At 51.5% G+C, this 25,807-nt stretch overlaps 1 protein-coding gene across 3 annotated transcripts in view; it reads left to right on the top strand.

The window, feature by feature from the left end:
- Positions 1–25,802, top strand: part of Slc12a5 (solute carrier family 12 (potassium/chloride transporter), member 5) — a 39,958-nt gene extending 14,156 nt beyond the window's left edge. For 2 of the 3 annotated variants that reach the window (XM_013011070.1, XM_013011072.1), the window contains exons 4-26: positions 242–388; positions 1,220–1,274; positions 1,897–2,027; positions 5,223–5,464; positions 6,885–7,096; positions 9,141–9,311; positions 9,550–9,648; positions 9,806–9,863; positions 12,397–12,571; positions 13,306–13,424; positions 13,751–13,849; positions 14,949–15,068; positions 15,432–15,536; positions 16,683–16,851; positions 18,796–18,991; positions 19,781–19,950; positions 21,181–21,312; positions 22,554–22,661; positions 24,170–24,292; positions 24,386–24,585; positions 24,842–24,856; positions 25,062–25,195; positions 25,403–25,802. In XM_013011070.1, the coding sequence (XP_012866524.1) occupies positions 242–388; positions 1,220–1,274; positions 1,897–2,027; positions 5,223–5,464; positions 6,885–7,096; positions 9,141–9,311; positions 9,550–9,648; positions 9,806–9,863; positions 12,397–12,571; positions 13,306–13,424; positions 13,751–13,849; positions 14,949–15,068; positions 15,432–15,536; positions 16,683–16,851; positions 18,796–18,991; positions 19,781–19,950; positions 21,181–21,312; positions 22,554–22,661; positions 24,170–24,292; positions 24,386–24,585; positions 24,842–24,856; positions 25,062–25,195; positions 25,403–25,494 (3,072 nt within the window). In that variant the 3' untranslated portion in view covers positions 25,495–25,802. The remainder of the gene's footprint in view (positions 1–241; positions 389–1,219; positions 1,275–1,896; positions 2,028–5,222; positions 5,465–6,884; positions 7,097–9,140; positions 9,312–9,549; positions 9,649–9,805; positions 9,864–12,396; positions 12,572–13,305; positions 13,425–13,750; positions 13,850–14,948; positions 15,069–15,431; positions 15,537–16,682; positions 16,852–18,795; positions 18,992–19,780; positions 19,951–21,180; positions 21,313–22,553; positions 22,662–24,169; positions 24,293–24,385; positions 24,586–24,841; positions 24,857–25,061; positions 25,196–25,402) is intronic. The other variant, XM_013011071.1, reaches the window with a different exon arrangement.
- Positions 25,803–25,807: the final 5 nt, after the last annotated feature.

Here is a 25,807-nt window from a genome sequence, read left to right on the forward strand (position 1 = left end):
GATGGATGACAGGGCAGGGAGGAGGAGGAGGAGATGAAGAGGAGGAGGGAGGCCATGGATGGTGGAGGAAGAGGGGTGGGGATGGAGGCTGGAGGAGGCAAGAAGGGTATGTCACCAGAGGGAAGCAGAATGAAGGGATGGGGCGGGGGAGAATGGAGGGAGGGAGGTGGAGGAAGAGTAGGCCGGAGTGTTGGTGGGAATGAGTTGCGGTGGTAGGGACTGATGCAGGCCTTCTTGGCAGGCCCCGCGCATGGGCACGTTCATGGGCGTGTACCTCCCATGCCTGCAGAACATCTTTGGCGTCATTCTCTTCCTGCGGCTCACCTGGGTGGTGGGCATTGCAGGCATCATGGAGTCCTTCTGCATGGTCTTCATCTGCTGCTCCTGTGTGAGTGATGCCCCTCCCCTGCCCGGCCTGACAGCTGGGTCTTGGCAGAGGCCTGGGGGTGGGAGGTAGGGAGGGTGGAAGCATGAGACCTGAGCTTTTTATAGGAACCACGGCTTATGATGTTGGGGAGAAAATTAGGTCTGACTTGGTCTTCCTGCTCTGCACAAGCTTGTCCCTGATGGCTATAAACCAGGCTTCACCTAGATCTGTGTGTGTGTGTGTGTGTGTGTGTGTGTGTGTGTGTGTGTGTGTATGTGTATAATTACACAAGGAATGTAGACTCATTGATGAAATGATCAGTGCAAAGAAGAAAAGTCACCTGTCATTCAATAATAGTTAATGTTTTGGAAGGTTCCCCATTTACAGAAAAAAAAATGAGATTATGTCACCAATAGCGTTGTAACAGGATTCTTCTCATCCTCTCTGAGGATTTGTTTTGGGCCATGCTCTCTCAGGATAAACTCCTGAGTCAGCCAGTACTGTTGCAGGCCGGGCCTCCGTGTGAGGCAGACCCCACCACCTATCTCAAACGGGTTTGAGAAGGGAAGCCCTGTGACTTGCCTCGGGTCACAGAGGCTGGGGTGGGCGTGGCCGCGCTGACGTATGCAGAGTCCTCAGGTGTAAGTGGCTCTGCTCTTCCCATTCACACAGTGAATAAGAGGTTTGCTTGAGAAGGAGTTGGCACAAGTAGAACTTGGAAGCGGCCCAGGCAGAAGCTGGAGCAGGAGAAAACCTGTGGGTTTGGCTGGTGTTTCTGGGGTATCTGGCTTGGCCTTGGCCCAGACCACTGTGGCCCCCAGCAGCCACCACTCTGACACTCTTTCCTCACAGACGATGCTCACGGCCATCTCCATGAGTGCGATTGCCACCAATGGTGTAGTGCCTGGTATGTGGGGGAGGTGGGGGGGGCTCCTGGAGGAGGGAGGCGTGATATTGCAGACTGGTGGGAGGCTGGGCTGTGGCCATTTATGGGAGAGATAGGAGCAGCCTATTGCAGAGTGGCAGAGAGCAAAACAGTGGCTAGTGTCCACCTGTCCTCCCTCAGCCTGAGACCCTCCTCTCCACCATCCTATGAGCATGGTAATTAGTGCTGAAAATTTTACATATCCTGGTTGGCTGAGTTTCTGCAAACCCTTTCTGGGGCTGCAGCCTGAGGCCCAGAACAGCCCTGTTCTGCCCTCTGTCTCTCACCCCCTGAGCAGCACAGTGCCCCTCAACCCTCTTTTGTGGTGGTTGTTGTTGGTGGTGGTGGTCCTGGGGCTTGAACTCATTGCCTGGGCGCTGTCCCTGAGCTAGTGCTAGGGACTAGTGCTCTACCACTTGGACCCACAGCGCCACTTCCAGTTTTCTGGTGGTTAATTGGAACTAAGAGTCGCACATACTTTCCTGCCCAGGCTGGCTTTGAACTGTGATCCTTAGAACTCAGCCTCCAGAGTCGTTAGGATGACAGGCATGAGCCACTGGTGCCTGGCTTCTACCCTCTTGTGGACACTTGGTTTTCTCTGCAGCTGGTGGCTCCTACTACATGATTTCCAGGTCTTTGGGCCCAGAATTTGGGGGTGCCGTGGGCCTCTGCTTCTACCTGGGTACAACGTTTGCTGGGGCTATGTACATCCTGGGTACCATCGAGATCCTGCTGGTGAGAGGGGCTGGGGAAGAGGCATGGGGGGGGGAGAGGGCGTGGCATGGAGCGGGGAGGTCCCAGGTTGCTAGTTCACCCATGATCCATACGTACCTCCCAGGGGCCAAGCCACTTTGCAAGGCCAAAGCAGACTCCAATGTGGTCTATTTGAACGAGTTCCCAGTCTAGTTGGGGAGACAAGATACAATAATTATGTAACACAAACAGCTGTGGTTGATCAGGCACCCACTGAGCTCTCAGCACAGTTCCAAGTGCTTTACAGTCATTATCTTGAATCCTTAGAGGTTTAAGTGTCCCGATGCCCATTTTACAAATGAGAAGAAGCTCAGAGAGGTGAGATCACTTGCTCAAGGTCACTCAGCGGTCAGGGAGGTGGCAGAGGTGGGTTGATGAGAGTTAACCTAATGATAGGAATAAGAAGGGCCGTGCCCTACAATACCCACCCTTTGGGGATTGCCTCACACACACCTCGGACTGTGCTGAGGGCTTGGTAGAGCCTGATGGCTCTGGGATCGCAAGACAGAAGAACCCACAAGGAGCCTGTATTGAGGTCTGCTAGATGCCGTGACTCATGGGAGGAAAGCAGCTCGCTGGACTTAGGTCTCTGCTCTTCCTGCCCTTCCTGTAGGGTTCCCTGGTTTTATAGAAAGTGGAGTTGACATCTCTGAGGCCCCCACCCTCTGTGGGCCCCAGGGCTTTACAGTTTATCATTTTATTTTATCCTGATGAGTTTCTCATGAATTAGAAGAGGGCCACTTAGCAGATGAGGAAAGCAAGGCTCCGAGAATTGAAAGAGCATGCAGAGATGGGATCCTCTGTCGTTCTGACTTTGAAATCCTGCTCTTATCTACTATACTGTTATGCCTTGGGGCAATAGAAGTCAAGGTGCTGGAACTTCCAGTCTGGAGTACCACACAATAAATCAGGATGGAGAAAATGAATGGAGAATAGAAAGCACAGGGAGGCAAATAATGAGAGGAAGGCCATATACCTTTGTGATTTAAAAATAAATGTTTAAGCCAGATAACAGTGGAGCACAATGTGATCCTAGCTACTCAGGAGGCTGAAATCTGAGGATTGTGATTCAAAGCTAGCACAGGCAGGAAAGTCTCTGAGACTGTTATTGTCAATTAACCTCCAAAAAGCTGAAGTGGAGCTGTGGCATAAGTGGTAGAGGGCTAGCCTTGAGCAGAAAAAGCTAAAAGGCAGCATCTAGGCCCTGAGTTCCAACCTACGTACTGGCACACAAGCACATACACAAACCTTTAAATGTATAAAAGCAATCCTGGGCAGTGCATAAAACTGGGGACAAATCGAAGTAAAAATAATAAAGGGAGAAAGAAATCATCCAAGTAAAATAATCATTAACACTTTAGTAAATTTTCTCTCTTAGTTTTGTTTTTCTATGTGATGTAGTCTGCCTTTGTAAAATATAACTGTGTCATAAACATTTCCCTGAATAACTAAATGCTCCCTTTACAGAGATAATTTACAAGCAAAAATAACTTCACTGTAAACATATTAAGTTTATTAAAAATTTTAGAAAATGCAGATGTGCAAAGAAGTTAATACTATCCACATTTTGTGCTGGGGTATAACTCAGTGGTAGAGCACTTGCCTAGTAAGTGTAAGCTCCTGAATTAGCTCTGCAGCACTATAAACAGAAAGAAATGAATAAGTAAATAGAAAAATGTTCATTTTCTAAAAACTTCTTATTCTAGTTGAATAATAGAACAATTATTATCCAGATTTTAATAATTCAGGGAAAACTATTGACATTTTGATGTACTTGTAAAGACATGTACATACTCGTGTATGTACATATATCTGTAAATTATCCCCATAGATAACTTTATAAAAATGAGATCATAGGGCTCGAGGGATGACTCAAGTGCTAAGCCCTGATTTTAAACACAGTACCACCAAAACTTGTCATAAGACACATTTTTTTAAAAAAACACTTGATTGTGTTAATCTAATATGACATGGCTAAGTTTTGAGTCATTCAATTTATATACATACATTTGCATTTTTTTCTTGGTGCTAGAAATTTCTTAGCATGTCTTGTGTACATACTGAGCACATGGCTCTATGACTGAACTATATCACATTCCATAATGTCATTTGATACCAGCTCTATCATTTATATGTGGAAGTATCATGATTTATGCACAAGCTATAGTGATGAACATCTAATTTCTCCCTACTTTCCTACAAGAAATAATAAAACAATATAGTCATTAAGATAATTACAGCATCACATTCTGGTGGCTCACACCTGTAATCCTAGCTACTCAGGAGGCTGAGATAATGAGGATCGTGGTTCAAAGCTAGGCCAGGCAGGAAAGTCTGTGAGACTCTTATCTCCAATTAACCACCCAAAAGCCAAAATTAGAGGAGGTGTGACTCAAGAAGTAAAATACCATCCTTGAGTAAAAGCTAAGGACAGTACTCAGGCTCTAGGTTCAAACTCCAGTACCAGCATAGAGAAAAACATAATTAATAGCAATGATAATAGATATAACTAATTGCTCCCAACATCTGTACAAAGCCATTTGTTTTTGTTTTTTCAGTTGCAGGGCTTGAACTCAGGGCCTGGGTGCTGTCCCTAAACTCTTTTGCTTAAGGCTAGCATTCTACCATGTTGAGCCACAGCTCCGTTTGGTTTTCTGGTGGTTTATTGGAGATAAAAGTCTCGGGCTGGGAAGGTGGCTCAGTGGTAGAGCGCTTGCCTTGCATGCATAAGGCCCTGGGTTCAATTCCTCAGCACCACGTATGCAAAAAGAAAAAACCCAGAAGTGGCGCTGTGGCTCAAGTGGTAGAGTGCTAGTCTTGAGCTGAAGAGCTGAGGGACAGCGCCCAGGCCCAGAGTTCAGGCCCCACAACCGGACCCAAAAAAAAAAAAAAAAAAGAATCTCACAGACTTCCCTGCCCAAGCTGGCTTTGAACTGAGATCCTCAGATCTCAGCCTCCTGAGTAGCTAGGATTACAGGCATGAGCCACTGGCTCCCAGCTGCCCTGTTTTTGCAAGCTAGACTGTATCTTCCTTCTTAGCCATTTCCCCATTACTGGGTGCTGCTTCCTGTCTTATAACTACAACTACCTAAGTGGGCATCTTTGCATGCCCCCTCCCCTCCCCAAGCCCTGCCTGTACTTCAAGTTATTTCCCTGATCTTTGCTCCTTTCCTGCAGGCTTATCTCTTCCCAGCTATGGCCATCTTTAAGGCGGAAGATGCCAGCGGAGAGGCAGCTGCCATGTTAAACAACATGCGTGTGTATGGCACCTGTGTGCTCACCTGCATGGCCACGGTGGTATTTGTGGGTGTCAAGTATGTCAACAAGTTTGCTCTGGTCTTCCTGGGTTGCGTCATCCTCTCCATCTTGGCCATCTATGCTGGTGTCATCAAGTCGGCCTTCGACCCACCCAACTTCCCGTGAGTGCTGGCTCTCTGAGCGTAAGGCTTTGTTCCCTTCCTGCCACTCCCAGCCTTATTTTTGGGGTCTGTACATCAGTCTTTAGCCATGTCTCCTCTCTCTGACCCTCATAATTGGGGTGGTTTGGGTTAGGAGCGACCTCTCTTAGGAGGGGAAAAAAAAATCCTCTTCATTTAGGAGTGACCTCTTCAGGGTAGGATGATTTTTCTGGAGCTTGGGATTTCCCTCGGATTATCAGCCGGAGCTGGGCTGAGGAAAACTAATGGGCAAGGACTGCTGTAGGGATGAACACTTGATAGTATTCCAGAGTTTTCTGGACAGAATAACCTCCTGGAGTGTGAGAAGCCCTTACTGTGGGACATCTTTGGGTTGGGATAAGACACAGAGACAGCAGCCCGGGCTCAGATCCCTGTTGCTTTTGTTGTTCTAAGACAAGAGTCTTCTGCGTCCCGCTCTGGCCAGGAGGGCAGTACCCAGAGACGCTGGCCATGCCACAAAAACACACCGATGCACTCAGGTGTTGATTCTCCTACATCAACATGTTAGAATGGCATTGCCAGGCTGGGTGCTGGGGGCTTATGCTTGTAATTCTAGCTACTCGTGAGACTGAGATATGAAGATCACGGTTCAAAACCAGTCCAAACAGGAGAGTCCATGATGTACTTATCTCCAGTAAACTACTCAAAAATAGCTTGAAGGGGCTGGGAGTGTGGCTTAGTGGTGGAGTGCTTGCCTGGCATGCATAAATCCCTGGGTTTGGTTCCTCAGTATACATGAACAGAAAAAGCCCAAAGTGGTGCTGTGGCTCAACTGGTAGAATACTAGCCTTGAACAAATGAAGCTCAGGGACAGTGCCCAGGCCCTGAGTTCAAATCCCAGGACTGGCAAAAAAAATAGCTTGAAGTAGCATTGTGGCTTAAGTGGTAGAGCGCCAGCTTTGAGCAAAAAGCTCAGGGATAGTGCTCAGGTCCCGAGTTCAAGCCCTAGGATTGGCATATAAGAATGGCATAGACAGCTTCAGTGGCTCACTCCTCTAATCCTAGCTAGTCAGGAAGCTGAGAGCTGAGGATCACAGATTAAAGCCAGCTTAGGCAAAAAAAAAAAAAATCCATGAGACTCTTATCTTCAATTAACCAGCAAAAGCCAGCAGCAGAACTATGGCTCAAGTGGTAGAGTGCCAGCCTGAGTACCAAAACTAAGGGACAGTACTTACCCCTGAGTTCAAACCCTACTGCTGCCACAAAAATAAAACAACAACAAAACTCACGCTGATATCCAGACTCTCTCCAAATCAACCAGAGCCTCTGCACGTGGGGCCTTGGCCTCTGTGGGTTGTTTTTGTTTTTTTTTTAAGGCTCCCCTGGTGGTTCTGGTGAAAAGGCAGAACAAGGTCAGGTCTCTCGTCTTGTCTCTCTCTAGGATCTGCCTCCTGGGAAATCGCACTCTGTCTCGCCACGGCTTTGATGTCTGTGCCAAGCTGGCCTGGGAAGGAAATGAGACAGTGACCACAAGGCTCTGGGGCCTTTTCTGCTCCTCCCGCCTCCTCAATGCCACCTGTGATGAGTACTTCACCCAAAACAATGTCACGGAGATCCAGGGCATCCCTGGCGCTGCCAGTGGCCTCATCAAAGGTCTGGGGGAGAGAGGAGGGCCGGTAGCAAGGGAGCACCACGGGGATTGTAGGTCAGGTTAAGGGGCCCGCTTTGGGACTCAGTTGAATTCAATTAGTTTTAATTGAGCACCTACTCTGGGCCATGTTCTGTCCTCATTATAGGGGGGAAGAGATGACAAGTATTTCACTCTAGTAGGGAAGAAAGCCACCAATTTAATTCATATTCACTGGATACCTGCAAAGGACCAACAGTGGGCCAAGTACTGTGAATATAAAGTGTATCTCCCATAGTCCTGGGTCTCAAGGAGTGCAGTGACAGAGATAGATGTGTTAGTAAATAAATTATGGTTCACATGATGTGTACTCAGTGAACAGAGATTCCCAGGGGAGGAGCAAGTGCTTGTGTCTGTGAAGTGACAAGACAAGGCTTTACGTACACACCTGGGAGGCCGCTGAAGGACAAATAAGAGATTTGTCAGTAATACTGAAGAAATAAGGGTACGCCAACACCTCAGAACAGCTTGTGTAACACATGTGGACACAGAAGAGCAGATTGTGTCCGCCCATCCACGAGTAATTTTGTCCGACTAGGGCATAAAGTACAAAGGAAGGAGGGCAAGCCATGATCTGGAGAGACCGGCATGAGCCAGCTTGTGACTGGCCCTGGCAGCCATGTTGAGTTTAGAGTATTTGCCTATGGCAAGAGGACACTGGTGCCATGTGCACAGGAGGATGAGCTGAGCTGACTGAGTGACAGAGGGTGTCAGTGGGAATGGAAAGGGGGTTCTCAATCAGCGCTACCCAGCAGGCATTTGGCTATACTGGGAGATATTTTTGGTCATCCAGCTGGAGAGGTGGATGGGGGCTGATGGTGGACATCCTGGAAATTCGGTCCCCACTGGAAACATGGGAAAATTAAGTCCAGGAGAAATCGAGTAGCGTGTCTAAGATCTGACACGCACGTCAGGATGGTATGGCTAGCTCTCAGGTCTCCTGATTGTGTACCTGTAATCCAAGTTATTCAAGGGGCTGAGATCTCAGGATCAAGACTCAAAGCCAGCCTGGGCAGAAAAGTTCATGGGAGTTTGATCTCCAATTAACCCACCAAAAACCAAAATGGAGGTGTGGCTAAAGAAGTAGAGCACCAGCCATGAGCAAGAAAGCTGACTGAGTGTGAGGACCTGAATTCAAGCCCTAGGACTGGCACAAGCAGACAAATGAACAAACAAACAAACAAGCAAACAAAACCTGGAGGGGTGCTTTGACACTTGGTGGGCAGAGGCCAGGATGTTGCTAAACTCCTACAGGGCCATTGGATAGCCCGCCATAGCAAAGAACCGTGGGGCCCAATATGTCCCTAGGGCCAAGGTAGAGAGATTGTGTATGGGAGAGATGGGACATGTACAAAAATATTAAGCGGCAGCAGTGGGCAGAAAGTAGAGATTGTTTTTTTACTGGGCTTGAACTCTGGGCCTGGGAGCTGTCCCTCAGCTCTTCAGCTCAAGGCTAGCACTCTACCACTTGAGCCACAATGCCACTTCCGGTTTTCTGGTGGTTTATTGGAGATAAGAGTCTCATGGAGGTTCCTGCCCAGGCTGGCTTTGAACTGTGATCCTCAGATCTCAGCCTCCTGAGTAGTTAGGATTCAGGTGTGAGCCACTGGCAGCTGGCCGGTAGAGATATTTTGAAGTTGAGGACAGCATCAAAGCATCTGAATTGCTGCTGATGCCATTACTGAGAAAAGACATACAGAGTGGGTTTTTTTGGAGGGGGAGGGGAGTGATGATCTCAATGATCTCAGGGGGGACATATTTGATCGTCTAAGATAGATCTTCATATATCCATTATTGATCAAACGGTTCCTTTATGAAATCTTTACATATGGCCTGGCCCAAAGCAAGAGTGTAGGAAATGTTGTTGGAAAGAAGGTAGAACCAAGGCCCAGGGGGAGGGAGATTTCATTGGCCTTGAGTTTTACTTTTTGCCTATCACTTTCCCTTGGTCCTAAAGCTCTGATCTCCTGACCTCTGGCCTTTCTCTTGAGCATCTCTCTTCCCCCACAGAGAACCTCTGGAGCTCCTACCTGACCAAGGGGGTCATTGTGGAAAAGCATGGGATGCCTTCTGTGGACCTGGTAGATGGCGCTCCTGTTGACATGGACCACCCTTATGTCTTCAGTGATATGACCTCCTACTTCACCCTGCTGGTTGGCATCTACTTCCCCTCTGTCACAGGTGAAGGGGAGCTCAGAGAGGGTGGGCTTCTGTTGGGGAATGGATGGGTAGGCGAGAGTCAGTGAGGTCCGGAAGTCTTTGTCCGAAACTGGACCATAGTAGTGGGAGTCCACAGCGCGGTCCCTTTGGATAGATGGGAGAATTAAGTCCAGAAGAAACCAAGGACTTACATGAGTCAATATCCTTGTCTGGTGTCCCATGGCCTCAGCCCTTGTCTGAGCTTTTCCTCTGCTCACAGGAATCATGGCCGGCTCTAACCGCTCTGGGGACCTCAGGGACGCACAGAAGTCCATCCCCACTGGTACCATCTTGGCCATCGCCACCACCTCTGCTGTCTGTATCCTGCACTGCTGGGCTTGACACTGGCCTGGGTGGGAAGAATTGGAGAGAGGCTGTGGAGGCTGCGGCCTCGCCTGGCTGGTTTAGGAGGGTGTGTGTCGTGGTGGTGTGGGGAACCTCCACGCTTGGGGATTCTCCTTCATCCTCTGCTGCAGACATCAGCTCCGTGGTTCTGTTTGGAGCCTGCATCGAAGGCGTCGTCCTGCGGGACAAGTAAGACGATTAGGGTCAGGCATGTTCTGGGGGATGGGTGGGCATAGGAAGCTGAGTTGTGGGAAACAACACTGCGGGGGGGGGGGAGGCGCCTGTGGGGTCCCTGGCAGGCTTGCCTTGTTAGTGCTGCATGTCTTCTTTCTCACGTCACCAGTTCGAGGTTGCTCGAATGATGTCTCATTTTCAGTAAGAGAACAGCATTTTCCTGAAGTTTAAGCACTGTTCTTTTGTTTGGGTTTTTTTTTAACTGTATTTTTTTTTGTCTTTTCTTTTTTGGTACTGGGGATCGAACCCAGGACGTTGCACTTGCTAGGCAAGCGCTTTGCCACTGAGCTACATCCCAGCCCTAAGCACTGTTCTTTTATTAATCTACTTAACAAATGCTGGATGTCTCTGGGTTTGTCATTGTCCAAGATTCTAGGGGTAGGGAGGTATAAAGGTCTTGGGAAGTTATAACCACACTTGCAAATAGACTTTAAGTAAAGAGCAATAGCAGTGGCCTCAAAGTAGAATAGAGGGTGCCGGAGCCCCAGGGGTGTATAGGCCAGCACCATCTTACAGCACACCCTTTTTATTTTTCTTTTTTCTTTTTTTTTTTTTTTCAGTCGTGGGGCCTGAACTCTGGGCCTGGTGCTGTCCCTCAGCTCTTCAGCTCAAGGCTAGCGCTCTACCACTTGAGCCACAGCACCACTTCCGGCTTTTGTCTTTTTGCTTATGTGGTGCTGAGGAATCGAACCCAGGGCCTCAGGCATGCAAGGCAAGCACTCTACCACTGAGCCACCTTCCCAGCCCTCCTTTTTATTTTTCTTTGGCTAGTCCTGGGACTTGAGCTCAGGGCCTGGGTGCTGTCCCTGATCATCTTTATGCTCAAGGCTAGCGCTCTACCCCTAAGCCATCCCACTACTTCTGGCTTTTTATGAGTAGTTTATTGAAGGTAAGAGTTTCTCAGACTTTCCTGCCCAGGCTGGCTTTGAACCATGTTCCTCAGATCTCAGCCTCCTGAGTAGGTATGATGACAGGCATGATCTACTAGTACCTGGCACATTTCCTTTTTTTTTTTTTTTTTTTTGGTCAGTCGCGGGGCTTGAACTCTGGGCCTGGGCGCTGTCCCTCAGCTCTTTAGTTCTTTAGTTCAAGGCTAGCGCTCTACCACTTGAGCCACAGCACCATATGTGGCTTTTTCTGTGTATGTGGTACTGAGGAATCAAACCCAGGACCTCATGCATGCAAGGCAAGCACTCTACCGCTGAGCCACCATCTCCCACATTTCCTTTTTAAGACGCTTCCGAGAGGAAGTGGGCTGCTTTATAGTCAGTCCTCCTCCACCCCCAAATGGAAAATACACAGCAAAATGACATCTGTATCAAACATGTACAGACTTTTTTCCTTGCTATTATTTCCTAAAGAACGCAGCATAATAACTACTTATATAGCACTTATATTGAATTAGGTATTATGTGGAACCTAGAGAAACACTTCAACCATGCAGGAAAATTGCACTGGTTATGGCAATTACTATGTTTTTGTTTTTGTATGCTGGTATTGGGGCTTGAACTTAGGGTCTGGGTGCTGTCCCTGAGTTTTTGGGCTGAAGGCTAGTGCTCTACCACTTGAGCCACAGCTCCATTCTGGCTTTTTGGTAATTAATTGGCGACAAGAGTCTCATGGGCTTTCCTGCCTGGGCTGGCTTCAAACTGTAATGCTCAGATCTTGGCCTCCTGAGTAGCTACGATTACAGGTGTGAACCACTGGCACCTGGCCCTGCCCATCCTACATTTTCCTTTCTGAGGTGGTATCGTTGTTAGATGGTCATGGCTTATTTTTTACTTTTTTGTTCTTACACCACCAGGAGATGCTGAGGCCTGCTTTTCTCTTGCTCCTATGCTGATATTTGCCCAGGATAATATAACACTAACAATAACCATTTACCTGCTGGGTACTGGAGGCTCACATCTGTAATCCTAGCTACTCAAGAAGCTGAGATCTGAGGATTGCAGTTCGACACCAGCCCAGACAGGAAAGTCCGTGAGACTCTTAACTTCAATACACTACTCAGAAAAAGCCAGAAGTGACACTATAGGTCAAGTGCAGAGCAATAGGCTTGAGCAAAAGAAGCTCAGGAACAGTGCCCAGGCCCTGAGTTCAAGCCCCACCAAAACAAACAAACAAAAAAAGCAAACAAACAGAGAACAACTATAACAACAAAAACATCTACTACAGACACAGTACCTTGTTCTGGACATGGTACTAAAATTTCACATACCATGCTTCCTTTATTCTCACACCAATTACATGACATAGGCTTATAATCATTTTGGAGCTGAGGAAATTGAGACTCAGTAGGGTGACTCGCCAGGGCCCCACCGACAGGACCTGTGCAGGATGTATAGAGCTGTGTGTCTTCTCTGACTCCTCCAGAGCCTCACTCTGTGGTTGGCATACTGCTGGTCCTGCCGTTGGATAGAAGACCTGCCCCGGACTTCCAGGTGGCGTTTCTCAATCTGCATCTCCTGACTTTACTACTCTATTCCAGGTTTGGTGAAGCTGTGAATGGCAACCTGGTGGTGGGCACCCTGGCCTGGCCATCTCCCTGGGTCATTGTCATCGGCTCCTTCTTCTCCACCTGTGGGGCTGGGCTGCAGAGCCTCACGGGGGCCCCGCGCCTGCTGCAGGCCATCTCCAGGGATGGCATTGTGCCCTTCCTGCAGGTCAGTGTGGGCAGGGGAACAGTGGTTCCCAGGCAGACCACCCAGCTAGAACCCTCCTCAAACTGGGGCCACACCCAGCCTCGAGCCCCCTCCTGGGCACTTGTGCTCAGCACTGTACTAAGAGAGATGGATGGGTAGACCTTACTTGGGATTTTGGCCCACAGTCAAAGCCTTCTTTTCTGCTCTTAGGAGAAAAATAAATGTGCCTCTTCTAGCTCCAGCATTAATCAGGGACTCAGAGAGGCTGTCAAAGGGTGATGCTTTTTTTTTTTAAAAAAAAAAGATTTATAGCTTGGTAGCCCACACCTATAATCTTAGCTACTTAATAGGCTGGTTTGAAGTGTGGGCAGACAAATCTAAAAGACTCTTATCTTCAATTAGCCAGCAAAAAGCCTGTAGTAAAGGCATGGCACAGTGGTAGAGCTCGTGTGAAAAAGCCAAGGGAGACTGAGAGGCCCTGAGTTCAAGCCCCAGTATCAGCACAATAAATGACTTATGAGCACACGGTCACAGACACTAACTGAACTCTCGACAGCTCCTCTTCCATCTGCCGCACTGGAGCATCTTCCTCCCTCAGGGGTCATCTGAACATCGTTGCACCAGGGTATTCATGTCAAAGGGGGCAAGGCACAGCAGAAACCTTCTCTCTCTGCTTCCTGATGCTCAAGCCTAGGAGAGACAGACAAAATTTTCATAAGGCCTCAGCCCTTTGATAATGGTTGCTCTGTCCCTAGGTCTTTGGCCATGGCAAAGCCAATGGAGAGCCAACCTGGGCACTGCTGCTGACTGCTTGCATCTGTGAGATCGGCATCCTCATTGCCTCTCTGGATGAGGTCGCCCCCATCCTGTCCATGTGCGTGCCTATCCTCGTGTCCTCTGTGTGGACTCCCTGGGCCTCTCTACCTGGAGACATGACAACCCATTCAAACACCTTACAGCCCCAGAAAGGGCCTTGCTGGTCAAAGCAGTCCATCCTTTGCTCTATAGAGAAGCACCCCCCCCCACGGTGTATAATACACCAGGGTGTATTATAAAGAGACATGACCTTTGAACTCCTTTCTTACACACCAAAGTGTGATTAGCCGCCTTTCAATTTATTCCCCCTCGGTCCCTCTCTTTCCTTTTATGTCTCCATTTCTGTTTCTGTGACCTGCCTCCTGAGGTCTTCCTGTGTTCTAGGTTCTTCCTAATGTGCTACATGTTTGTGAACTTGGCCTGTGCGGTGCAGACGCTGCTTCGGACGCCCAACTGGAGGCCACGTTTTCGATATTACCACTGGTGGGTGTCTCTGTCCCCCACTGCCATCCCCAAAATCATTTCTGACCTCCACCCAGGGCCCCATGTCCCCTAGGAGTCCAAACCTAAATGTGGCATCCATTTCCTCCAGCATTTGTAGCCAACTAGCATGACAAAGACCCCAGAGAGGATCTTTTAATTCTAAATAATAATACAACACAATCAGAAACAGCCATCCCTGTCTCTGATGCTCAGACCCTTACAAGATGGTATGGAGGTTAAGAGTCAGCCTGACCTGAATTCAAAACACGACTTCCACTTCCTGCCTGTGAAGAACTGGCCTAGTGCCGTAGTGTCACTGAAACTCAATTTCCCTGCTCGTGAAATGGACATGGTCACGGTCACTGTACTGCTTTTCTGGGGTCTTGGTGAGCACCCCAGGAAAATGCTTTTCTTCTTCTTCTTCTTCTTTTTTTTTTGGTTGGTCATGGGGCCTGAACTCTGGGACTGGGTGCTGTCCCTGAGCTCTTCAGCTCAAGGCTAGTGCTCTACCACTTGAGCCACGGTGCTACTTCTGCCTGTGTGATGCTGAAGAATCAAACCCAGGGCCTCATACATGCAAAGCAAGCACTCTACCACTGAGCCACCTTCCCAGCCCAGGAAAATGCTTATCCCAAGGAGCTGAAGGTCTTTCTTAATGGCTTAGTGCTTGGACATGCATCCTATAAAAAGGAAACTGAACTCAAATAGGGGACAGACAGGACTGATCCAGGTCACCCAGCAAGACTTGGGGGTAACACAGCTAGCAGCAGGGAAGCCCCGCACTTCCTGGTGTTTCTGCATTGCTGGTGGCTTCTTCCTGGGGCTTCCTCTAGCGTCTCTAGAGCCCTGTCTCAGAGCCCACCCAGCTGGGGCTCTCTGGCAGTGTTAAGACATGGGAGAAGGGACCGTGGTGACTCAGGAGTCAGGTGGAGCTGTGCTGTCTGTGGCTCAAAGATCTCATGGCGACAGTAGTGTGAGATCCCCTAGACCTGACTGTAGTCCCCATGTCTTGGCCAGCAACCACTCCTAACTCTTGTTAGTCAGTCCATCTCCAGCCACAGCCCTGCCAGGGCTCAGAGTCTGGTCTCTCTTTGTCCAGGACCCTCTCGTTCTTGGGCATGAGCCTCTGCCTGGCCCTCATGTTCATCTGCTCCTGGTATTACGCCCTTGTGGCCATGCTCATTGCTGGCCTCATCTACAAATACATCGAGTACCGTGGGTAGGTGTGGGGATGGGGCCTGTAAGGCTGAAGGGTACAAGGTGGAGGGAGGAGCAGAAAAGGGTGCTGTGGTTGGGATGTTGGGCATCAGGGAATGAGTGACTTGAAGTGGATTAGGGGATGGGACAGAGGCGTTGGGAAGTGGACAGAAAGGGTAAGATAGTAGATTTAGAAGGGATTTTCTATGATAACAGCCAAGACTGGATTGAATCAAGTAGCAAGAGCAACACGGTCACCCTCTGTGTGCTAGGGCACTCTAGGGAGTGACGGCCATGCTCTAGACAGCCTGTTCTGTGCGGATGGGTTTCCCTGCCATTCCCTGGCTTTCTGGCCTCATGTGATGATCTCCTTTCTGGTCTCCAGGGCAGAGAAGGAGTGGGGTGATGGGATCCGAGGGCTGTCTCTCAGTGCTGCTCGCTACGCCCTCTTACGCCTGGAGGAAGGGCCCCCCCACACCAAGAACTGGAGGTGAGTGGTAGGGGACTCAAGTAGAGACAGACTGGAGCAGGGCTACACTTATTCTACTTGTTTTGTTTTGCTGAGTGGTATCACACAACCCTGGCTTCTCTTGGCCATATCAAGGCTGAACTGATTTCTAGACATTGGTTCTCCAAATCGACTCACCATGCCAACCTCCCAACCCTGTGCTCACCTATTCATTCATTCATTCTATCCTGTGTTCAGAAAGTTTGTGAATGCATGATCTATAGCAAGCCCTTTCCTGTCTTGGGGATGTAGTGAGCGCACAGATCTGTGCAGAAGGTGCCACTGGTGACAGATAAATATTAGAGCATGTAGAATTTGTTCTCTTGCTTTGAGAGCTAAGTGGAGGAAGGGAGAATCTTTCTCCTAAGAGATTCTAGATTTCTCCCTCCATTTTTATTTACCTGAAGATCAGAGGCCAGAGAGGACCCAGACTTTTTCTCTGCTACCCTGCCTGGTACTTCTTAACTGGCTGTTCTGAAAACCCAGGGCTCCATGCCCAGCCCTCCATCCCTATCCCCAGGTTCCATCTTGCCAAGAGAATGGCAGAACTCTGGATTCTACCTAGGACCTGGCTGCCTGTCCTCATGTTGGCCAAACTGAGATTTCCAGACATTGGGTTTTACATTATGGGCTCTAATTCCCAAATAATCAGCACAGGGTCTAGTCTGGAACATGTTCTTGGAGAAGGTTATTAGATTGAGGGAGGGGTTGGAGGACTGTGATAGTTAAGGGAGTACTATAGAACGATGTGTAAGTGTGTATGTGGACGGGACAGGAGCTGGGATGGATGGATGTGTGAATGTCCAGTGGGTGGTGGATACGTGGGTGATTGAGAGACTAATCCATTGAAGGTAAATTAATAAGGAGGAGAGTGAATGATGGGAGGATAAAATGGATGAGTGGGTGGCTGAATGGATAGACAGATGAGCATGGTGGATGGAGAGATGGCAGGTGAGGGTGGATGGATACGTGGGAAAGATGGTTGGCTTGTCACTCAGGAAAATGGATGCAGGATGTTCAGGTGCTGGGCACAGGTGGCTGGGGCACAGGGCACAATGGTCAGGTGAGCTGTGGATGGGTGTGTGGTGGGTGGCCGGTTGATGAGTCACATGACTTCACCCTCTTCAGGCCCCAGCTCTTGGTGCTGGTGCGCGTGGACCAGGACCAGAATGTGGTGCACCCACAGCTGCTCTCTCTGACCTCCCAGCTCAAGGCAGGGAAGGGCTTGACCATTGTGGGCTCTGTCCTTGAGGGCACCTTTCTGGACAACCATCCCCAGGCCCAGCGAGCAGAGGAGGTGAGCAGGGCTGTGGGAGGTTGGGGGAGGCCAGGACACTCAGGGAAAGTCTTTGCCTGTCTATACTTTCCTTCCTTGCGCCTTGGGATCAAAGACTCAGGTGCCTGTCCCCATGTTACCTGCTCTCGTCTCCATCCACAGGGTCCGTGCCTGCATGCACGGCATGTGTGGCCACTGTGGGCCGGGGCAGCAGGTGTCTGCGTATGGTGCACTGGGGGGTATTTGGAACCTGGTGGGTTCTGGCCTGCAGCTCAGGCCTTTCTCCCCTTAGGATTGTGAATAGGAGTCGAAAGGGAAAAGAGGGCCTGAGGGAGACCAAGGGAGACAGGGGAGGGGCACCTCTAATGGCTTGTGACAGTTGCTGCTTCTGCCTCACTGAGCCGTTCACACCAATCTGTCAGGGCCCTGAGCTGCAGGCCCCGACTGGTCAGTACAATTCAACATGCAGTGACTGAGTGTGCTTGTGGACCAGGCACTGGGCTAGGCACCAGGGAAGAGGAGATGTTTAAGAGCAAGTGCCAGCTGGGCGCTGGTGGCTCACGCCTGGAATCCTAGCTACTTAGGAGGCTGAGATCTGAGGATCAGAGTTTGAAGCCAGCTCAGGTAGGAAAGTTCGTGAGACTCTTATCTCCAACTAACCAGCAAGAAAAGCTGGAAATGGAGCTGGAGCTCAAGTGGTAGAGTGCCAGTCTTGAGTGTGCAAAAGATAAGGGAGAATGTGATGTGAGGCCCTGAGTTCAAGCTTCAGTGCTAGCCCCCAAAGCGACCACTGGTGGAGAGGATGGCACATTTGCAGAAGGCTTCAACCCTGTTGGCTGCCGATGCGTGCTGAGGTAGGGCTCATAGAAGTGGAGCCGTGCAATGTTTGAGTGTGATGACTGCCACACGGGTAGCAAGCTCTCACACGCATGTGTGCGATCACTCTTCCTGTTCCTAAGTGGGGTGGCTGTCATGACCCCCCATTTGGCAGATAAGGACAGAGGTTGGGTGACTTGCCCAAGATCATAGCCAGGAGGTGACAGAGATGGAAATTAACCTCTCTCTGTTTGACATCAAGGCCCTGGTTGAGAGAGTTAGGGGTGAATAAGACTTCCTGGACCAGACTCCCCACAATAACAGCCATGTGTCCTTCAGCAAGCCTTAATTTCTTTAAGCCTCAATTTCCTCATTGATGAAACGGGAATAAGAAAATAAAAACCACTTTTCTCCTAGTGTAGACTAAACATGCCCTTCAAGAGTTTATCATTATTGTTAAAATAAAATGGTTTTGGTCAAGTGCTGGTGACTCACACCTGTAATCCGACTTATTTAAGAGGCTAAGATGTGAGGACTGTGATTCAAAGCCTGCCCAGGAAAGTTCATGAGACTCTTATCTCCAATTAACCAGCAAAAAAGGCAGAAATGGAGCTGTGGCTCACGTGGTAGAGCACTAGCCTTGAGCTAAGGGACAGCACTCAGGCCTTGAGTTCAAGCTCCAGTCATGGCACACACACACACACACACACACACACAATGGTTTGCAAGCTCCAGTCATGGCGCGCGCACACACACACACACACACACACACACACAATGGTTTGTCTGGCCACACAGAGAAACTCAGCTTAATTCTTGTGTAGGTGGAGGGTGGTGACATTTGGGCGGGGCGAGCCCGGACGTAATGTACAGCGAGGACAAAAGGTGTCGGGGGCTGAGGAGATGTGTCAGGCGAGGGGGCTTTGTGAGCCACAGCAGGGTGGAAGGAAGGGAGGGGGCAGTCATGATTCATTGGCAGGAACGAGGACCGTAGGTGATGGGGAGCCATGCAGCATTCTGGTGCCAGAACTGAGCTTCAGGAAGATAGGGGTGAATGGAGGGAAGGTGGGAGAGAGGCTGCTAGGGACCCAATACGTTGCCAGGACACTGAGGCTGCTCCTCTCCACTGCCCCCTCCCCCCACCCCCAGTCGATCCGGCGCCTGATGGAGGCAGAGAAGGTGAAGGGTTTCTGCCAGGTGGTAATCTCCTCCAACCTGCGTGACGGCGTGTCCCACCTCATCCAGTCTGGGGGCCTCGGAGGACTGCAGCACAACACAGTGCTGGTTGGCTGGCCCCGTAACTGGCGGCAGAAGGAAGATCATCAGACCTGGAGAAACTTCATCGGTGATTCCCGTGGGCTGGGGAGGGCGCCGGCTGGCAGTGGATTTCTCCAAGCTCAGCACATGGGTGGATTCAGCATGGGCACGTGTACCTGGTGCTGGGATTCAGCTGTGAATGGGACAGTCTTGGTACTGGCATGGCCGCCAGGCCCTGGGAGGGGAACAGGGCAGAGCACGGGGGAAGACACAGCTTCAGAGGCAGTGGTCAGGGTCCGAGTCTCAGCTCTGGTCCATCTCCACGCCATGACTGCACTCCTGTGAGTCACCAGACTCTCTGACAATAGAATACAACACCGAAGAGCAGTACAACAGACAGTGACAGAATGGATTCTGAGCACCAGACAAGTCGACGCTTTCTCTAATTTTCCCATTAGTCGTCTGAGAGCCAGACACTGCTCTCTCCATTTTATCAGAGTGACCCTGAGAGATGAAGAGATTCGTCTAGATCACGTAGACAAGGGGCGGCCCTGGTGACTCCAAACAACCCTGTTTCCTTTAAGGAAGGACTCAGCAAACTGACATATTATAGACTCTTAGCCACCAATAGCCAGGTGGTGTCATTGCCATTTGTCAGGTGGGAAACTGAGGCTCAGAGAGGTTGATAGCCTTTTCCACATCCAACAATTACTTGAGGAGAATCCGGCAGATGCTGGCGGCTCAGCCTAAGGCCTAGGCCAGGGGGGCGGGCTGGGGGCTGGGGGGTGGGGGGGAGGAGAGGAGACTTAGTGGTTGCTGCTGGAAGCCAAGGGGACCGAGAGTCACCATCCTCCCTCTGCCTCCTTGACCTCCCCAGAACTGGTCCGGGAAACCACAGCTGGCCACCTGGCCCTGCTGGTCACCAAGAACGTGTCCATGTTCCCCGGGAACCCGGAGCGCTTCTCTGAGGGCAGCATCGACGTCTGGTGGATCGTGCACGACGGAGGCATGCTCATGCTGCTGCCCTTCCTGCTGCGCCACCACAAGGTGGGAGCGCCTGCGAGCACGGTTCAGGGCCAGGGCCAGGGCCAGAGCCGGAGGAGCGACTGCGCGTGCGCGGGCCTGCGAGCACGGTTCAGGGAGCGACTGCGCGTGCGCGTGCGTGTGCCTGCGAGCACGGTTCAGGGCCAGGGCCAGGGCCAGAGCCGGAGGAGCGACTGCGCGTGTGCGTGCATGTGCCTGCGAGCACGGTTCAGGGCCAGGGCCAGGGCCGGAGGAGCGACTGCGCGTGCGCGGGCCTGCGAGCACGGTTCAGGGCCAGAGCTGGAGGAGTGACTGCGTGTGCGTGTGCGTGTGCGTGTGCCTACGAGCACGGTTCAGGGCCAGGGCCAGGGCCGGAGGAGCGACTGCGCGTGCGTGTGCGTGTGCGTGTGCCTGCGAGCACGGTTCAGGGCTAGGGCCAGGGCCCAAGGCCTCGTCCTTCCTCCCCGGTAAGCTCTGACCACCTCCTTCACTCGGGAGGTCAGGAACTGCTGCGTTAACCCCATAACCCGGAGAGGTGCACTGCAAAGAAAGAGGTCAGTGCTCAACCCAGGCAAATATACATGACACTTCAATAGGGGACCCTCAGGCCTGGGCCAGGGGGTCTTTGTGGGGCAGGACTCCTGAGAGGGGGATTCAGGTCATTGGGTATGTGGGAGAGGCAAGGGGACAGGCCCCTTTGACTGAGGTTGCTTTCTTGTTGTTGTTGTTGGTTGTGGGGCTTGAACTCTGGGCCTGGGTGCTGTCTCTGTGCTCTTCAGCTCAAGGCGAGCGCTCTACCTCTTGAGCCATAGCACCACTTCCAGTTTTATTGGCGATAAGTCTCACAGTCTTATCAAGCTGGCTTTGAACCGTGATCCTCAAATCTCAGCCTCCTGAGTAGTTAGGATTGCAGGTGTGAGCCAGCGGCGCCTGGCCTGAGGTTGCTTTTTTGTTTTTTGTTCTTTTTTGAAATGGTACTAGGGCTTGAGCTTGGGGCCCATGGTCACTGTCCCTTAGCTTTTTCTTTCAAGGCTGGTGTTCTACCACTTGAGCCACAACTCTACTTTGGCTTTTTGGCAGTTAATTGGAGATAAGAGTCTAACAGACTTGCCAGGCTGCCTTTGAACCATGATCCTCAGATGTCAGCACCAACCTCCCCTCCCCCGCAGCCCCTAAGCGGCTAGGATTACAAGTGGGAGCCACGGAGTCACTGCCTTGCGCTCAGCCTTCCCGGGTCTCCTTCAATCCTTGCAGGTGTGGCGGAAGTGCAAGATGCGAATCTTCACTGTGGCCCAGATGGATGACAACAGCATCCAGATGAAGAAGGACCTGACCACATTTCTGTACCACTTACGGATCACCGCTGAGGTGGAGGTGGTGGAGATGGTGAGCACCCCACCCTAACAACTGCTCCCCTGATGTTTTTCCTCCTGGCCCCAGCCCCAGGTTGGGCAACCCCAACACCCAGCTCCCTGCCTCCAACTCCCTTTCACGTATGAATCCACACTTTCATAAGATCATTTGTGTGCTGCTTGGCACCAGCAGCTCACACCTGTAATCCCAGTTACTCAGGAGGCTGAGATCTGAGGACTGCAGTTCAAAGCCAGCATAGGCAGAAAAGTCCATAAGACTCTGATCTCCAATTAACCAAAAGAAAGCTGGAAGTGAAGTGTAGCTCAAGTGATAGAGCACCAAGCCCTGAGCCAAAAAAAGCTAAATGACAGCAACTTGGCCCTGAGTTCAAGTCCCAGTACTGGCACAAATAAAACAACAACAACAACAACAATAAGAATAGCAGGTTATAGCCAAGTGTGATGGTGTATACCTCCCACCACATGAGAGGCAGAGACTAGAAGATGGAGTTAAAGGCTAGCCAAGGCTACAAAGTGAGTTCAAGGCCTGCCTGGCTGCAGATCAAGCTCTTGTCTCAAAAAACTAAAAAGAAAAGAAAATGCAAACACAATAGCCATGTCTAATTGTTCTCATTCTACACCAAATACCATTCTGTGTTTCTTGTAAACAGTAATTTACACAACCAACAGCGAGAGAGATATAATTATCAGAATTTCTGTTTATAGATTACAATGTTAAGGTACAGAGAGGTTAAGTAACTGGCCTCACAGCACACAGTAAGTGGCAGAGCGGGATTCAAACCCAGACTGTCTGGCTCTGGGGTTTGCAATCCTGTCCTTTTCGCCATTGATCTTCATTTACCTCTCCATCCACCTGTCTCTCTGTGTATTCATTAACCCGCCTGTCTATTCATCGAGGTATTCATTCACCCACTGCTCCACTCATCTCTGTATGTGTTCATTCATCCTTTTGTTCTTTTTTAAAAAAAAAAAAACCTTTCCCCTTCTATTCACTCAGGTAATGAATGCACTCATTCAGTAGTTCATCATTCGCACCCTGGTCCTGTGCTGGGTGAGCAGGGAGCCAGTTGCCTGCTTCCCCAGGTCGATGCCCTCTCTATTTCATCCTTGCTTTCTACCCTCACCAGCTTTGGAGAGATGTCAGGGCACAGGCAGGCATGAGGGAGGGCCAGCTGCCCACCCCTGAGCTCATGCTGTCCTCCCTTGCCCCCCTTCTTCCCTCCCTCCCCTCACCCCACCCCTGCCTGCCCACAGCACGAGAGCGACATCTCAGCATACACCTATGAGAAGACACTGGTGATGGAGCAGCGTTCCCAGATCCTCAAACAGATGCACTTAACCAAGAACGAGCGGGAGCGGGAGGTGAGGCCGCGCTGGCCTGGCTGGCAGAGCTCACCCTACTGTCCGCTTGGGGTCTGCGCAGGCGTAGGGGAGCTCAGGCCTGGTACCCCTGGCCATCAGCATGGCTACCTTCTCCTTCAATAGCCCTTAACCCGCATACCCCTTGGACATTGGGCTTCCAGCTGTGTTAGTACATGGGCCCTGCCAACTCCCCTAACCATGACAGAGAGACCTTGGCATGTGCCACAGATTTTACCCTCCGTGACCTCTGGGGCCCAAGAGAGAACAGCGGATGCTAAATATGTGAGGGGGAGGTGTGGGCTGCATGTGGGAGGCAAGGGCTCAGGAATAGTTGCAGAGGGTGAGTAACAGATGGATATTTAAAGTCATGGCTGATGGGTAGGAGTTCGGGGCAAACCTCCTAGGGTTTGATTGAGGGGCTTTCAGGGATAATGGTGATGAGCTTCCTATGGGGTAAGCGCTTTCTGGTGTCAGGCACTGGTCCCCTGGAGTATGGATGAAAGATCTACCCCAGGGAGCAGAGTCCTGGGGGAAGTGAGTGATGGCCCCCCAGGCTCAGGGACAGAAGAGCTCCAGGAACTGGGTGCTCGGGGAATGAGGGGCAGGCCCTATGGATGAGGGTGTCCAGTCTCCCAAGGGTGGATATGTGTATTTCTTAGAATGTGGCTGATGAACTCTCAGGGAACTGACAGGGGCCCCTTTGAGCTGGGAAAGGATGGTCTCTCCAAAGACGGGGGGGGGGTGTTAATTTCAGGTTTAGTAAAAATGCTAAGAAGTGAGTGGTATGTGAACCCCGCACAATGAGCTCACACCTGTAATCCCAGCCACTCAGGAGGTGATTCAGAGGATTAGGGCAAAACATTAGCAAGGCCTCATCCAAAAAAATAACAAAGGCGAGAAAGGAATACCACGCCTGTGCTCACACCTGTAATCCTGGCTACTAAGGAGGCTGAGATCTGAGGATTGCAGATCAAAGCCAGCTGGGGCAGAAAGTCTGTGATACTCTTATCTCCACCTAGCTACTAGAAAACGGGAAGTGGCGCTGTGGCTCAAGTGGTAGAGCGCTCGCCTTGAGCTGAAGAGCTGAGGGACGGTGCCCAGGCCCAGAGTTCAAGCCCTACAACTGACCCCCTCCCCCCCAAAAAAAAAGTGAGAAAGGGTATGGCTCAAGTATGAGATTGAGTTCAAAACGGCAGTACTACCAAATTGAAAAAAGAAAAGAAAGAAATCTGACTAGCCAAAACTGATAATAGTTTGAATACAGCACTAAACCCACAGGGCTATGCCAGAGCCTTGCTGTCCAGGTGCATGCCATCTGGTTGATGGCAGGAGATCTGGCCTTTGGAGAGGAGTGGTAAGGTCAGAGGTGTGGTAACTATTCAGTCTTAGCCATCGTCCATTTCTGGAATGTGCCGGTCCTGGCTGAACACGGGCTCTCGCGGTAAGTCTCAATGGGGCCTGGGTGTAGACTCCCAGCAGAACTGGCACCAACCTCTGTCACGCCTTAGATCCAGAGTATCACAGATGAGTCCCGTGGCTCAATCCGGAGAAAGAACCCAGCCAACACTCGGCTCCGCCTCAACGTCCCAGAAGAGACTGCTGGAGACAGCCAGGAGAAGCCAGAGGAGGAGGTGTGCGGCTGGGGTGGTCTGGCTTCAGCTGCTGGGAGCAGAACTTTTGGCCAACCAAAGGACTTACCTGCCTTGGCTTCCTTCATCCCATAGGTGCAACTGATCCACGACCAGAGTGCTCCCAGCTGTCCCAGCAGCTCGCCTTCCCCAGGGGAGGAGCCTGAGGGGGAGGGCGAGACAGATCCGGAGAAAGTGCATCTCACCTGGACCAAGGACAAGTCGGTGGCAGAGAAGAACAAAGGTCCCAGTCCTGTCTCCTCCGAGGGCATCAAGGACTTCTTCAGCATGAAGCCGTATGGGCCTGGGGGTGAAGGGCTGGGCTGAGGGGTGTGGTTCACCTTGGCAGAACCAGTGAGCACAATGGGTCCTCGAAGACCCAGGGTTTCCCCTCTCTGGCCCTGCTTGCTGAGGGCCGGAGGTCTCAGGCTGGGGGTGGGCAGGTGGCAATCACCCAAGGCAGAGGACAATGGCTCATGACCCAGCCTCTTCCTCTTTTGCTGACCCTCTCCTTCTCTCTCTTTTTCTCTGCTTCTCTTGTGTTTCCTGAAGGGAATGGGAGAACTTGTAAGTGTCTCAGCATGTACATTTACTTATTTTTAAATGGTCTCTGCTCTCGTGACCCTCCAAGGCTCTAACCTCTGGAGTCTCTGGATCAGCCACCTTGGAGAGGCCTGCGGTCCGTGCTCCTGGGTCCCCAGGCCCCTGGCCAGGCCGCAGCAGCGCCCTCCGGGCTGGGAGGGTGACCGAGGGTGACCCCTTGCTCCCCCAGGAACCAGTCGAATGTGCGGCGCATGCACACGGCGGTGCGGCTGAACGAGGTCATCGTGGAGAAATCCCGGGACGCCAAGCTCGTGTTGCTCAACATGCCCGGGCCTCCCCGCAACCGCAATGGCGACGAAAACTGTATCCTGGATCTGAGATTGGGAACGCGGGAGGCCGCCGTCGGGGGATTGGGGTCTGAGCGCGGCGGGGGTGGGGGGAGCTCCCGGTCGGGGATCAGCACCGCGGACAGGGCCCCCGGGCTCCGGACGGTCCCGGGAGGGGGGCGGGGTGGGGGAGCGACCCCCTCCCTCGGGAGGGCCGGGGTTTGTCCTTGACCGCGGCCCGCAGACATGGAATTCCTCGAGGTCCTCACCGAGCACCTGGACCGGGTGATGCTGGTCCGCGGCGGCGGCCGCGAGGTCATCACCATCTACTCCTGAGGGCCAGGACCTACCACCCGGGCCGAGCGCGCCCGGCCCGCGGCCCCGGAGCCCTCGCCGCGCCCCCCGCCGCTGTCACCGTTTACATACAGACCCCCGTGCCCGTGCCCTCGCCCCTTTCCCCGCTGCCGGAAGCCCGGAGGCCACGCCCGTCGGGGCTGACTCGGATGGGAGCCCCGAGCGCGCCCCGTCGGCCCGCGGGTCTGCGGGGGCCCAGGCTGCGCGCTGCCCTTTTTCTAAGCCCGGCCTCGGCCCGCGCCGCCGGAGACGTTGCAATAAAGGTCGGGCGGGGGAGGCGCGGAGAGGAGCCGCG

This window comes from Dipodomys ordii, unplaced genomic scaffold (genome assembly GCF_000151885.1).
Source record: "Dipodomys ordii isolate 6190 unplaced genomic scaffold, Dord_2.0 Scaffold13, whole genome shotgun sequence".
Taxonomy (NCBI): domain Eukaryota; kingdom Metazoa; phylum Chordata; class Mammalia; order Rodentia; family Heteromyidae; genus Dipodomys; species Dipodomys ordii.